Raw genomic sequence first — 16,228 nt, forward strand, 5'->3', positions numbered from 1 at the left:
CAACCATGAATTCCCTTCCTTTCTGTGCCTCAGTCTGTGCCCGGACTACTATTACTGTGAGTCATCAAGCATGAGTTATAGTGTTGAGCAGTGAGTTAGGCCATTCCCATAGCTTCAAAAATAGATAATAAAGCAGAGAAAATCAGTTTCATCTTGCAACTACTCTTCTAAGAAGTGCCTCTATCTTATGAAGCAAGATTGCAGTGTAAGCACTAAGTGACCACCTCAGAGGCATTGACAGTCAGGATTAGATTTAAAAAAAATTAACAAAATAGAAAGATTAAGTTTATTAAGGGATTATTAGTTTTATATAACACATTACCACAAATTATATGAGCACACTTGTTTTTTTAAATATCAGTGTCTGTGAATCAGAAGTATGGGCAGAGCTTGGTTGGGTCCTCTTTTTAGGGTCTCACAGGTGGAAGTTAAAATGCCTTCTGGGTTGTATTCTCATCAGAAGGCTCTACTAGGAAAGGATATGCTTCCAAGCTATCTCAGTCAGGAATTCATTTCTTTGTTTTTTAATGTTTTATTTATCTATTTTGAAAGAGAGAGCAAGCATGGGAGGGGTGGAGAGAGGAGAGAGAGAGAATCCCTCACTGCCAGCACAGAGAGTGCTGAGCCCAATGTGAGGCTCAGACTCACAAACTGTGAGATCATGACCTGAGCTGAAATCAAGAGTCAGACACTAGACTGACTGAGTAACTAGGGCAACGCAGGAATTCATATCTTTGTAGTAATAGGATTTATGTAAGCTTGTTTCTTTAAATATGGCCAAGATGAGGGAGAGAAACTTTAGCAAAATAAGCACTATACCTTATGCAACCACATATATATAATCATATACATTCTGTCAACTTTGGCACATCCAAACCACAGATACCACCCACACTTAAAGGGAGAAGATTACACAAGGTCATGAACATCAGGGGGCAGAGGTAATGAGAACTAGTTAAAGTCTATGAATTTTGTCCAGCTATCTGTCACTAAAGGATTGTAGAAATTATCCCACGGGTCCTAGAAACACAAACACCCATCAGTGGATGAAAGGGTAAGTGAAATGTGGTATATACATACAATGGGATTCTAGTCAGCCCTAAAAATAAAGAAATTCACAGGGCATCTGGGTGGCTCAGTTGGTTAAGTGTCCAACTTTGGCTCAGGTCATGAACTCACAGTTCATGGGTTCAAGCCCTGCGTCAGGTTCTGTTGCTGACAGCTCAGAGCCTAGAGCCTGCTTTGGATTCTGTGTCTTCCTGTCTTTCTGCCCTCTCCACTTGCACTCTGTCTCTCTCTCTCTTTCAAAAATAAGTAAACATTTTTAAAAAATGAAAGAAAAAATGGTACAGAGTTTCGGGGCACCTGGGTGGCTCAGTCGATTAAGCGTCCAACTTCAGCTCAGGTCACGATCATGAGTTTGAGCCCCACATCTGTCAGCACACAGCCTGCTTGGGATTCCCTCTCCTTCTAGCTCTGACTTCCCCTGCTCTCACTCTCTCTCTCTCAAAATAAATAAATAAACAAAAATTTAAAAATTTTTAAATAAAAAATTACAGAGTTTTAGTTAGAGAAGAAAAATAGTGAGCAGAGTTCTTGTCTAGCCTCTGATAGAAAAGAGATGTTTAGAAAATCTCTCACATTTTCTGGGTGTTAGTTTCACTTTCTCCAAATAAAGACCAAAGACATGTTTTCCTTAAATGCCTTTATATTTTTAAAATCCAGCTTATGCTGGTGATGCTTTAGTAGAATCTCAAGTGTTAACTGTCTACTATTTGCAGAATATTACAATGTATATAGTACTCTAGGGTAATAGGAAAGACTAAACTTCTCTTAATAGAAGGGGATCTAACTTTACCTTTAAAGAGCTTGTAATTTGGTTGGAGAGAGGAAATAAGTTTAATGGAATGGAAAACCCATAAAGTGCTCTATTAGAGCATATAAAATGAGGGGGAAACACTGATGGTGTAGCAGGATTTGAGAACAGAGAATTGTGACACCAAGGCTTTTCTTTCCAGGAAACAACTTGATTCATGCTGGGGCCACTCAGTTGGGTCTGTACCCAAAGAACGGAGCTCTGAATGCCACTTGGCATAGTTTTCTACTTCTTTGTCTCTCACACATGGTAACACACAAACACGGAGTCTGATTAAGTGGTCTCACATTACAAGGTTGTGAGGGATGTTGTCACAGACAGCCGGGTGTTCTTTTTTCTTTCCTTAAGGAGGGGACCCTACCACAATGATGGCAAGCCTACCTACATATGTTAAATGCAGGGGATTTTTGTTTAAAAGGAAAAAAAAGTGCCTTTGAAGGGAGTACAGAATTTGTAGAGCTCATCATGAGGTCCCAAACTACTTAGTGAGCATTGAGCCCTAGCACAATAGATGATTATGCCGTCCTGGGTTTCGTGGGTGGGGTGTGAATATCCGAAGTCTGCGAGATCTAGCTCAATCTTAGGCCTCCTTCAAGGCATGTAGTTCTTTCTAGTGCTGTGTGTATCTTTGGGAGTTTTAGCTACATAGTCACATATGTCTTTCCAAGACACTTCTTCCTAGGACAATCCATAAAAGGTAAATAGCTCACAAGAAAAATGTGTCATGTTGACAACTGTACATCTGTATCTTATCTAAATCCACTACAATATTGATGGGATACAAAATAATTGAGTCACTGTGGGGAATGATAATGTGTCCTCTTCGCTGTGACATAATTTCAGTATTTATTACTTCATTATTAAAAACACTTTCCTGAGATTCTATGTATGTGAATAAATATGTCACCACGGTGAATGCAGGCAGCAATCTCGCTTCCTGGCACTTACAGCTTGAGTAAGAAAGGTAAGTAGCACGGATTTGTTACAAGCTGATTTGACTAGAATGTATTTGCTACATGCTGAGCTTTTCTGGTGAACTGCATCCTAGAGCAAAACTTTAAATGACAGATGAACTATGTTCAGTTTGGTCTCAGATACCCTGCACAGAAAAAGGGAAAACAAAAAATCTAGGGAGGAGGAGGGAAATGGAATCATAATGAGACTGTCAATATCAGTGATTTTTCTTAATAGTTTCCTAGATATTTTATTTATGTAAGTATATTTTTCAATTTTTTTATGTGTCCCCTCCTTCTATTTTTTTTCCTGGCATAGCTTAAAGCAAATTCCAAATATCCCATATTTTGCCCATAAATACTTCAGAAAATATCTCTAATAGATGGGAACTTTTAAAAAGCATGTAGAGGCGTCTGGGTGGCTCAGTCAGCTCAGTGTCTGACTTCAGCTCGGGTTATGATCTCATGAGTTCAAGTCCCACATCAGCTCAGAGCCCACTTCGATCCTCTGTCCCGCCCCCACTCTTTGCCCCTCCCTCATTCATGCTCTCTCTCTCTCAAAAATGAAAAACATTTTTAGAAGTATGTAGAACTGCAATGAGACATTTCTCCTCTGGTTAGGAGGTTGTAAAGGGAAAATAGGTGAGAATTCTATCAACGGATTCATATAGTCATCCTTATGGGGAGATCAATGAAGATTCTTTGTGACTCCAATTAGTTGTGTGTAAAAATGTATTCTTTTTCTGGGCAATTAAACTGTGCTAAATATTACTAGTACTAATATTAATAACTATAATTTATTGACTTCTTATGTTTGAAGTACAGTACTTAGCATTTTTCACTCAGTATTTCATATGAATCCCTATAGCAACATTATCAACATAATCCAGTGGACATTCCAATGTTCCAATTTATAGACAAAGACATAGATGCAGGGGTGCCTGAATGGCTGAGTCACTTAAGTGTCTGACTTTGGCTCAGATCAAGATCTCACGGTTCAAGAGTTCAAGCCCCACCTCTGGCTCTGTGCTAATAGCTCAGAGCCCGGAGCATACTTTAGATTCTGTGTCTCACTCTTTCTCTGCCCCTCCCCTGTTTATGCTCTGTCTCTCTCTCTCTCCTTCACACACACACACACACACACACACATACACACATACATACACACACAAATAAACATGAAGAAGAAGAAGAAGAAGAAGAAGAAGAAGAAGAAGAAGAAGAAGAAGAAGAAGAAGAAGGAAGGCAATTCTTAAAAAAAGACATAGGTTCAGTCTGTTAAGTAATTCCCCAAGATTATAGATCAAGGGACTAGCAAAGGAAAGGTTTGAAACTAGTTCCCTCTGGCTACAAAGTTCTCTCTGCTGCGATGTTATACTGCCACAGTATGAAATAGTACTTCTAATTAAGTTCTAAAATTATCATGGTCATTATGGCTGGAGATGAATCATATGTGATTAACTCAAAAATTTCTAGGGGCACCTGGGTGGCTCAGTTGGTTGAGTGTTCGACTTTGGCCCAGGTCATGATCTCACGGTTTGTGGGTTTGAGCCCCACATCAGGTTCTGTGCTGACAGGTAGCTCAGAGCCTGGAGCCTGCTCCAATTCTGTGTCTTCCTCTCTCTCTGTCCCTCCCCTGCTCATGATCTGTCTCTCAAAAATAAATGTTAAAAAATTTCAGATCTATTGCTGATTTAAAAAAGAAAAATGTGAGACTTATGAAAGACACAATATAGAGAAAGTCTGCCACATTGGAATAAACAAATATGAACACTGGAATTAAGTAATCTGGCTTAAAGGCACAGTCTTCCACAAATTTAGTATGATTTATTCTCTTGAGTTTCACTTTCCTTATCTGAAGAGTGGATACAAATGTCTCTCCTCTAATGCTCACAGAAAATACAGTTTTCCTTTCATAAATTACCTAGGGAAACCTCCTGAAATACTTAGCAGAATCACCACTTTCCCCACTTGCAATAGATATAACCCAAGAATTTGCGTCAGCCAACTTTCCAGTGTGAAGCAAAGCCTCTTCTTCCTCCTACCAATGATTGAGTCATTCTTCAATTAGATAGCAGTAACTATTTAAACCCTCCAGCAGCAGCTCACAAATTCTTACTTTATGGAGAAGTCCTTGACTGCTTCACTCTCTCATTCTTGGAATGAATTTGGAAATGACTTTTGATGACCTTAAGCATAAGACTATGAAGGATCAACCTGACCATACGCCGAACGGAGAGAAAGGCACAGGTAGTAGACATAATAACTTGCATGGAACATTTATCATAGGCTATGTTCTCTGATATTCTCTTTATGTGCGTTACTTCTCTGAATCCTCACACTTTGAAATTAGGACTATGATAATCTCCCTTTTACCAAGGACTAATTTGGTATCAAGAGAATTAACAGAACCATTCATTTTTATGCAGCTAATAAGTGGTAGAACTAGAATTGTATCCCAACTTCCCTTTATCAAGAATACAACCCATCAGAAGGTTAAGGAGAGCTTGAATTCACCGTATATACAATGATAATTTTTATAATAAGTCTTCCTGAGGCATTGCAAAAACTGGATATATTTTATGAATTATCCAAAGCAGATTAAATGATATTCAGTATAGTTCAGCATAAATCATGTCTTATTGTGTACCACTGCTTTGAAAATTATAATTTTTGATATATACATTAAGTTCAACTCATTAAATGTAAATTAATTTATAATCCCAGTTCCACAGACTTTCTGAATAAATTGACTTTTTTCTTATACCGATTCTGAGAGAAAGGAATAAAATACAAATAGGGGAAGTCCTGCAAGCGTTGACAGGAATTTGGATAATGACATTCCGGGTCATATTTCCATAAACAAGATAAATTTCCCTCAACAGAGAAAATAAGTATGAACATGGAATGATTGAACATTTGAGTTGATGAACTTAACTTGGTATGAAAACAACAATACTGCCATTTATAGGTAGTCCTACAAGTCAACAAGAGTCATTTATTCATTCATTCTTCATGTAGTAAATATTGAATGCCTGAATTTTACTATAATTATTAAGCTAAATCTTCTTGCAGAACCTGCTTAAATCAGTCACCTCCTGCAAAGAATTCAGTTGCTTTCTGATCAGAAAATCCCTAATGGGAGCAGAGATTGGGTTAATGGTCTCTACCTAGGAAGGAAATGGGACAAAAGGTGGCCTGAAGGAAATGGGAGCATGTGCCTTCCCTACACAGGTGTGGATCCTGTGATTTTCTTCTAAAAATGCAAGTTTCATCGCCCAAGAGTGACAGACATTTTTGTTCTCCTGTAGTATAGAATAAGTACTGACCAGAGGGAAATATTTGATGAAAGATTTACACAGAGATCTACCCCCAAGCTAGGATGAGGCAAGAGACACGGCTATCTTCTACTTCTCTGCCAGCTTGCCACATACTCCAGGAGCTTAACAACTTTTGAATCAGTGAATGAACTTTATTTCTTCCTGTTAAAATTTCTGTTTTGTCTGTCTCATCTTTAAAGTCTAACAGAAGTTCTTTTGACATAATGAGAACTCTCTGAATATATTTGACCACTGAGAGATTTGGATCCTTACACAGTCACACTGGAAATTCTGTGATGCAATGTTCTAAGCTGCATAGCTAGTGACAGATTAAAGACCTATGTTTGGATCTTAACATCTGTGCGATCTTACACAATTCACTGAAACTTTGGGTTTCCTTATCTACATATAAAGGATAACACCATCAGTGCCTTGTTTGATTATTGTACAGGGTAAGAAGTCCAGACAGATTATATGAGACATTTTCCTGCTGAACCAAAATATCTGTGCTTTTTTAGTGGAGGAACACACAATTAGGTATTCATATACCTGTGAGCAACATGATTTATTTGTTTCCATAAAAATGTTGGACATTTGTCTTGGAACTAGAGGGCCACAGCTAGTGTGAGTATAGGACATGACATTAATATGAATCACAGTAGTATTGAAGTTTCATTCCTAGTTTTGTTTGGTCAATATCCTCAGTTCCAAGATGCAATTTTAGTAGACTAAAAATTAAAGCACAACAACAATTCTTTGGGGCAATCTGTTGATTAACTGACTAAAGCTCATTTGCTTGGTATCTGACATTCTTTTATGGTATGTTACTTATAAAACCCTGTATGTAAGGTGTGTGTGTGTCTGTGTGTATGTGTGTGTACATGCATACACATGGTCTATATTAAAAATATAAAGTTGATTTAACCAAACTGGACTGAAGATTTCTGGGAGAGTCATTGTAGGGAGAGTGGATAAGTATAAGCTTTACAATCAGATACCTAACATCACATACCTGGTGTTGAATCCTGACTCTTAAACTGTGTCAATTGTGTGACCATGGATAAATTACTTAAATTCTATGTCTCTATTTTTCATCTGTAAATATGGATAATGAACTATTTGCAGAGCCCTTGGGAGAACCAGAGGTAAGAAATGCAAAGTACCAGGTACAGACAATTTCCAAAGAATTGTTTGATGACTTGCTTCCATCTCTTATGCCCTTCTGATTCTATCCTCTATCATTCTAGGTCTTCATTTTCTTTCTTCTCGGTGCTGGTGCCTTGCTGCTGCGATACTAGGGATCATTTGCTTGGGATTACTGGTGACTCTTATAGTGCTGATAATGCGACGTAAGTACTAGAACAGGGGCATAATGGAAGACAAAGTGAGAACTTGCAAACATGATTTGTTCATTGGTTTCATAACAACTACAAACATCCTTGATTGAGATGCATTTTAGGCAAACCCTTTAGAATGAGTGGGAGGATGAATAAGTATATTGTGCTTATTCCTCAAATTGACTGGGACATGGAATGAAGATTATGAATGGTGGGTTTTTGTTTTGTCTTAATAACTTCATGGATAAAGTCTGTTTAAATCCTGGAATGATGAGACAGAAAATAATTTGAAGCTACTAAGCTACAAGATGCCCTAAGAGACCAAAAAGAAATAGAGATGATTAAATTCCAATTTAAAGTTAAAAGTCAGAGGGGCACCTAGGTGGCTCAGTCAGGTAAGACTCTTGATTTTGGGTAAGGTCATGATCTCATGGTTGGTTCCTGAGTTTGAGCTCTGTGTCAGGTTTTGCACTAATGGCATGGAGCCTGCTTAGGATTCTCTCTCTGTCTCTCTCTCAAAAATAAATAAACTGAAAAAATAAAAAATAAATTTAAGAATCAGAAACACCCTCTTAATAAATGAAACATTTAAAATAAACGTCATTCAAATTTATAATATGGCCATTCAGAAAAGACTATGTTGATGAAAAAAGAAGTGATAAGAAGAATGAGAATGCCAAGAAGGAATGGAAATGGCGCAAACCACCAGCTAATCTGACTGTGTATTTAAGTTGTAGATCTGGGTTAGTTCATCTATCTAGAATTTAGATGATTAAGGCCTTTGAAGTGCTATTTGTTTCTCAGTTGTTGGTTAAGAGCAAACTATTTGTTTTTCAATCTGTTAACCCTTAAGGCCTTCCCTAATGACTAGAAGAAGAGCCCTTGACTCAGTAGTTGGTGATTGGGTGAGTCTTCCTGTGAGAAAAATCACTTTACAGTAGAGTCAGATCTGGCCTTCAAGCCAAGGGGTCTGTTTTGTACTGAACCATCAAGCTTCTAGAACTGAGACATTTGACCCTTAATATTAGTTGCCTGCTAGATTTCACAAACTTCATGTCATCCCCACCCTTCCTAAAATGTGCTGTGGTAAAAAAAAAAATTCCTAAGAAACAAAAATGTTTGAAACTGTTATGATGCAGCAACTTAAAATAATTTGGTGTCGCAAAAAAAAAAATGGTTGTCATAGTTTTTAAATAAAATTAGGAAGTTCAGAAGGGGAGAGAGTTAGCAGAAGCATAAAGAAACAAATAGAGTAAATCATTAATGACAATTGCTCTTAATAGTCACTGAGTCTGGTTGGCACCTATTTTAGATTGTCTGTATTTTACTTATTGATACTACTTATCTTATGATTGCTTTTAAACTTGTCTGTAACTATCAATAATAAGTAAAATCTTATTTTGTTTTGTTTTGTTTTCTTTTAATCAAAAGTATTTGTGATAGTTCCTGATATTTGGAAACAATACTGCAGAAATATCAAATAATGTTTAAATCCATAATTTCTGAGTAAATGTGGGTCATTTTCCAGCAGTTTATCTGTTGTCAAAATAGATTATTTGATTTGATTCTTTGAGTTCCTCAAAATCCAGTTGGAGGGATTTTCACTGGGGATTGGTAATGGAGTTCTTATTTCAGCTATGATTTAGTATCACAGGTGTCTGATCTCCTAAAGCAACATCAAGCAAACCTTACTCACCAGGAAATCATACTGGAGGGACAGATTTTAGCACAGCAACAAGCAGAAAAAGCTTCCCAGGAGTCAGAAAAGGAACTCAAGGAAATGATAAAAAACCTTACCCAGAAGCTAGATGAAAAATCAAAAAAACAGATGGAACTTCATCACCAGAACCTGAATCTCCAAGAAGCTCTGAGGAAAGCAGCAAACTTTTCAGGTATGGGGGCGGGGGGTGGAGAGGAATCTTTTCTTTATTTAAAAAAATTTTTATAAGAATTTATTTTGGGGAGAGTTCAAGCAAGGGAAAGGCAGAGAGAGGGGAAGAGGATCTGAAGTGGGCTCTGTGCTGACAGGCTGCAACAGTGAGACCATGTGGGGCTCAAGCTCATGAACCTGCGAGATCATGACCTGAGCTGAAGTCAGATGCTCAACCAGTTGAGCCACCCAGACACCCTGACCTCTTCTCAAATTTTAGAATTCTAGTTTTGAGATTTTTCTCAAAGAATTCTCCCACCCTTACCTTTTGCCACAGATACTTACTTCTTTCCATTCTAATGTATCTTATCTTTGATTTCTTTCCCTGCAGGGTCTCCTTTGTCCCTGGATAGCTCTACATTAACTTCATTCTATAACACTATTTCTTAAAGTATAATGCATCTGTTTAAATTAAATCAGTGGAGGTAGGCTGACTTGGAAGTGTTTAGATAATAAAAAAAACATGAAGGGCCCAGGAAGTCAGTGTATCTAAGAAGAACTGATTCAATCTCAGAATCTAGGAGAGGCAGGTGGAAATAGTAGCATCTATAAGAAGGGAATGATGATGTGAATTCTGATGGTATTACAGAGTTATCTGCATCATTTAGTCTTCCTACAACATGTAATTAAATCAGGCCTATGCTTTTCACCATAGGGAGATTTAAGGGATGTGAGATGGAGTTATTTTCAGAGATGCATTGCTTCCCTGAAGGTACAAAAATGAGTGCCCTATTCTCTGCATCAGAAACTAACTACCATGAGTAAAGAGAGATTTCTCCAGCTTCTTGCTTGTATATCTCAGTTGATCTCCATGATGTAATTTATTTGAGTAAGGATTATATAATAACAGACCACAAACACCCACAGATCTCTTTATTTTAAGGATGAAAAAAAATTGATAGCAAGATAAGGTAAATGATACTAATAATGTTACATGGTTTTTTTTAAAATAAAGGATTGGAGTTAATAAATCCCTTCAATATTTATAAGGTTATTTAGATTTCTAGAAAAAGAGAGATTTTTTAAAGATAAATTGATCTAGTATCAAACATGTTTCATCTTATATTTTTTTAAGTTTATTTTTATTTGAGAGAGAGAGAGCAAGCAGAAGAGAGACAGAGAGAGAGGGAGACAGAATCCCAAGCAGGCTCTGCACTGCCAGCGCAGAGCCCGATATAGGGTTTGAACCCACAAACCCTGATATCATGACCTGAGCTGAAGTCAAGAGTCAGATGCTTAACCAACTAAGCTGTCCAGACATCCCTCATCTCTTTATTAAAGAGGAAGCTACTGAAGCAATGAAAGAATACATCATCTCTAAGAAGGTATAAAGGAAGGAGACTAATATATCAAGGACATGAATATTTATATAAGCAGACACAGCCACATACCAACCAATGATTTATTCCCCAGGTCGGGCTGTAAAATCATTTTTTAAATCAGTTGTGTGAGATTAAATCTACATCACGACCATCCCAACCCGTCTCCCAGAGATTCTAGGCATGGACAACCAAACAAAAATAAGAAGTAATGGGTTTTTCCCTGGTAGATATTCCAGGTAAACCATTCCACTCCTTGACAGTGTCAGATAAAGGCCAATTAGTAGAGATCACACATAGAGTATGGCTTTTTATCAAGCGGCTTTGAGAAGATTCTCAAAAACATTAACAGTAAAACACCACATGGAAAAATCAAACCCATTTTCTCAAGTTTGAGACAAGTTTTATGTTTCTTACTAACAAGTCTGTGGCCCACAGTGTATATATAAAGAGAGAGAGACTGAGAACTTACTGAACATGGTTTACAAGAGGGCCTCCAGCTAGAAAAATGAAGGGCTTTTAGAACAATGGACTTCACATTCAGCCCCGAAAATTGTGGGGGCTATCAACCTTTGGTGTACCACATTGTAACTCCAGTAGCGTTTAAAAAATGGCAGTTTCCACGTTTTTACCCAGAGATTCTGTATCAAAATGTCTTGAAGGGCACCATGAAATATCTCTTCAGCTGATTCAGACTCAGAAGTTTAAGAGGTAGGGCAATGTAGTGATTCGACACGGTTTCCTAGAGCAAGGCTGTCAAGGTTGACTATGTGACAAACAAAGAAAATGAATGAAACTTATTTTGTCATGTTGTCATGAGGATTAAATGAGTTAATATGTATAAAGTACTGCCAACAGTTTTAGGCACATAGTGATATTGCCTTTGTTAAACAAAAAAAAATTTTTTTAATTAAATGAGGGGTGCCTGGCTAGTTTGGGCAGTGGAGCATGTGACTCTTGATCTTGGATTTAGGAGTTGCAGCCCCACCTTGGAGGTGAGATTTACTTAAACAAATTAAATTAAAATAAATACAGGTGGTTTGAATACCACATATGGTTATGTATTGAACAGCACATGTCTGGAAACAGGAAGCTCAGTAATTCTTTTAATGTTTATTTATTTTGAGAGAGAGAGAGAGAAAGCATGCATGCACGCCGTGTGCTAGGGTTGGGGGAGGGGAAGAGAGAGAAGGAGAGAAAGAATCCCATGAAGACTCATGAAGGTAAGGTCATGTCTGTGAGATCACAACCTGAGGTGAAATCAGTCACATGCTTAACCGACTGATGCTACCCAGGATCTCCAAGGAAGCACAGTATTTAAGCCTGAATTCATTATTTGAAAAACTGAAGTTTTAAAATACATACGCATATTTTTTTTAAAAGATTTTATTTCTAAATAATCTCTATACTCAAGGTGGGGCTCAAACCCACAATCCCAAGGTCAGGAGTTATGCCTTCCACCAATTTAGCTATTGAGGTGCTTCAGTGTATCTTTTTAATAGCAGAATTGCTATTATGTATCCATTCCCCTATCTTTTACTTCCATTATTCCAAATATAACTATAAAAACTAGATTAGATTCTTAAGTTACATGTCAGCTCAATTTTGCTTTTCATCAGTCTTGCTTTTAATTTAGTTTATTAAAATCAGAATACTTTAAAAGAAATAAAGGTTGTGAGTCTATTGAGGTATTTGCAGAGTCTGTAAATAATTCTAATTAAGAGATAATAGGCGGTACACCTGTGTGGCTCAGGTGGTTAAGCATCTGAGTCTCGATTTCTGCTCAGATCATGATCTTGCGGTTTGTGAGTTCGAGCCCTGTTTCAGGCTCTGTGCTGACAGTGCAAAGCCTGCTTGGGGTTCTCTCTCTCTGTCTCTTTCTGCCTCCCCTCCCCTCTCTTTCTCTCAAAATAAGTGAGTAAACTTAAAAAAAAAGAAAAAAGAAGAGATGATATACATGTGACAGTCTTGAGATAAGAATTGATTTAAGAATTGTAAAAATACTTTTACTCAGACATCACTCACTGATTAGATATATTCCTAGGTCCTTGTCCCCAAGACTGGCTCTGGCATGAAGAAAACTGTTACCTATACTCCTCTGGCCCATTTAATTGGGAAAAAAGTCAGAACTATTGCTTGTCTTTGGATGCCCAGATGCTGAAAATTAATAGCACAGATGATCTGGTGAGTTTTTATGGTTGCATGTTGGGCTGGAGTATTGGCTTGTAGGAAAATAAACCTCATTTACACCCTTAGGGGAGAAGCACTTGTTTGAGTATCAGAACACTTATTTTCAAGCCTCATCTGGCCACTAAATATGCACGTGATCTTGGATAAAGAGGTTACCTAGTATCTTAGGCTTCAGTAAACATTTCTGTGAAACTACAGGAAAGGTGTCAAAGATCTCTATGGTTTCTATAGTTTTGTGAATCTAGTCTAAAACGCTCACCCTGACTTTATCATTAATTTAGATCAACATTACTCCCCACAGGAATTCATCCAGCAAGCAAGTGCCCATTCCAGTTTCCCGTTCTGGATAGGGTTGTCTCTGAGGCAGCCCAGCCGCTCGTGGCTCTGGGAGGACGGCTCTCCTTTGATGCCCCACTTGTAAGTTTCCTATTTGCTGAACCTGTTAGTGAAGTTGCTTCCACATTCCATCCAATGTCCTCCTCTTGGCAGGGAGAAACGTTGGAATTTCTGAACATCTCCTTCCCCACCTCTGTCAGACAGAGATTTTCCCATTTAGTCATTCAGACCTTTTCCTGAGTTTTCCTTCCCACATTTTCTGCTGAATTTTAAGCTTTAAGGCAAGGTTGGGGGCAGCTGGGTGGCTCAGTTGGTTAAACATCGGGCTCTTGATCTCCCTTGGGGTGGGGAGTTCAAGCCCCTCATTGGGTTCTGTGCTGACAGTACAGAGCCTGTTTGGGGTTCTTTCTGTTCCTGCTCATTCTCCAGGTCTCTCTCAAAATAAACAAGAAAAACACAAGGTTAAATTTATGACCACAAGGTGGCAGTAAATCTACCTTTTTTTTTTTTTTTTTTTTTTTTCGTCCTTCCCCATCTGCAGGTTTCGATTCCAGGGATCTCTTTCCCAGAAGTATCCTTCAGGCACTTGCGCATACATACATAGGGGAGCTGTTTTTGCTGACAACTGCATTTTAACTGCATTCACTATATGTCAGAAGAAGGCGAATGTAGTGAGAGCACAAGGAATCTGAAGGCTCTGCAAAAAAGAAGGAGAATTCTCTTCTGAAATTTAAGTTGTACTTTATCATTTAGGTGCAAACACAGAGATTCCTGAGAACTGCCGCATATTAGCTGACTGCAGAACTTCTTAGCAGAGACTAGGTCTGCAGATGTCTGGCTGGAGATACCCAAAATTTTGATTCTATTTCTCTCTCTCTTTCTCTCTCTCTCTCTCTGTATTTTTCACCTGGTTGTGCCATCTCCCTGCCAGCCTTCAAACCTTCTCCCCTTTTATATTTTAAACATTTACTCCTCTTCAAGTCTTGTACTCAATCCTCTACCTCAGTGCCATCTGCCCCTTAGCCTCCTAAGCCACATAGAAAATGGAAAATGGAGAACCTGACCCACTGCAAGCAGAAGGCAAAAAAGGGGAAATCTGCATGGGAACCGAGCCGGTGATGAAACAAAAGGGGAAAGCCCATGATGGAATCAAGGAACTTGTGTTCTCCATGTTAAAAGCTACCACTCGTTGGTCTTTTAAATTGTGATCTGTCTCCACACGCCACCATTTAACGTATGTGCACATGAAGCGCGCACACACCCACACACACCCACCCCATGATAGCACATTCTGGGGCGATTGGGATGTCCTGGGAGGTAATTACAGACAGCGTGATCTTTTCAGTGAACCAATCACAATTCATTATTGGTTTCTGAATCTGATGTGATTTCTTCGTCCTTTCTCTATCAAAGGACAGCTTAACATAGCTTTACTCCTTTGGGATAGTATTAGAATTATGGGGCCTGTGGCAAAAATAGTAGATTTTTTTTACCCCTAAAGTACACACCATTTGTAGATGACCTCCTCTCAACTCTGCTATGCTGTGCTAGCATACCGGGCCAAACAATGAAGACACTCAATTAAGGAACAGACTGAGCCAGGCACGGAAATATTGCAAAACAGAAACAGACGGAATTTGAAGTATTCCTTCTATTTTCAGTGTTTCTACTCCTTGGCTAGCTCCCTTCCCAGTTTATTCTACTTTAAAAGAAGCCTTTCCATTTTGTTGCACATAATCTAGCATCAGCTTTATATATATATAAAAAGTAAAGTACCATTCCTAGGAAGACAAGATATATTTTCTTTTGGTAGCAGGTTTATAGAGGTCTAATCGGCATAGAACAAACGGAACATATTTAAATTACACAATAGTTAAGTTTTCATATATATAAGCACGTTCCCTTGAAATCATTACCACAATTAAGGTAGTAAAAATTCTCACTTCCGCCCCAAATTTATCTTGCCCTTCCCTATGCCTTCTCCTCAGAGAACCACCAATCTCCTTTCAGGTTGTATTTTAGAGTATTTTATGTGAATGGAGTCACACAGTATGTCTTTTGGTTTCTTTACTTTGGGTCCAACTTCTGTCATGGAGCATTATCATTTTGAGATTCATCTGTCTTGATGTTTACATCAATTTTTCACCCTTCTAAAATATTCAGTGTTATTCCCTTGTATGAGCATATCCAATTTGTATAATGATGTATAATGATGATCTTTTGTATTGTTTTCAGTATTTGTCTATCACAAAATGAGGTTCTACAAACATTTGTGTACAAGTCGTTCTATGTGCATAGTATTTCTCTTCTTTTGAGTAAATGCTTAGGAGTTTAATGTCAGGATCATTCAGCAGGTGTATGTTCAGCTATTTGAGAAGTGGCCAAACTTTTTTACCAATTTGTACTGTTTGATATTCCCACCAGCAGTGTATAAATGTTCCAATTCCACCATATCCTTGCTAATACTGATATAATCTGACCTTAAACTGTAACCATTCTATAGCTATTTGGTGGTATATTACTCTGGTTTAATTTGCATTACTTAAAAGAAAATTAATCTTGAGATATTTTTATGTACTTACTGTGTTCATTTATTCTCTACATATTTTCTTTGATAAAGCACTGTACAGTCTTCCAAGAAGTTTTGAGTTGTTTGTTTTTTACTGTAACATTTTAAGAGCCTTTTGTATATGCTGGGTAGAAGTCCTTTATCAGATGTCGTTTTGATGAGTTTTTGTTGTTGTTGTTGTTGTTTTTTTTCAGTTTATGGCTTTTCAGTCTCTGGGAAAGCAGGACATTTTAAATTTTGATGAAGTCCAGGGAACCTCGGTGGCTCAGTTGGTTGAATGTCTGGCTTCAGTTCAGGTCATGATCTCACGGTTTGTGGGTTCAAGCCCCGCATCAGGCTCTGTGCTGACAGCTCAGAGCCTGGAGCCTGCTTCAGATTCTGTGTCTGCCTCTCTCTCT

At 38.1% G+C, this 16,228-nt stretch overlaps 1 protein-coding gene across 2 annotated transcripts; it reads left to right on the forward strand.

Moving 5' to 3' along the window:
* The first annotated feature begins 4,923 nt into the window (after positions 1 to 4,923).
* Positions 4,924 to 15,902, forward strand: OLR1 (oxidized low density lipoprotein receptor 1). 2 transcript variants are annotated; one of them, XM_029954788.1, is made up of 6 exons: positions 4,924 to 5,079; positions 7,397 to 7,498; positions 9,133 to 9,378; positions 12,768 to 12,919; positions 13,227 to 13,342; positions 13,803 to 15,902. In XM_029954788.1, exons 1-6 carry the CDS (start codon positions 4,992 to 4,994, stop codon positions 13,951 to 13,953), a joined length of 855 nt encoding a protein of 284 aa, XP_029810648.1. In that variant the 5' UTR covers positions 4,924 to 4,991; the 3' UTR covers positions 13,954 to 15,902. The 2 variants fall into 2 exon arrangements, with proteins under 2 accessions (XP_029810648.1, XP_029810649.1); XM_029954789.1 differs by having other exon boundaries at positions 12,780 to 12,919.
* Positions 15,903 to 16,228: the final 326 nt, after the last annotated feature.

The sequence above is a fragment of the Suricata suricatta genome, chromosome 10 (genome assembly GCF_006229205.1).
Source record: "Suricata suricatta isolate VVHF042 chromosome 10, meerkat_22Aug2017_6uvM2_HiC, whole genome shotgun sequence".
Classification (NCBI taxonomy): domain Eukaryota; kingdom Metazoa; phylum Chordata; class Mammalia; order Carnivora; family Herpestidae; genus Suricata; species Suricata suricatta.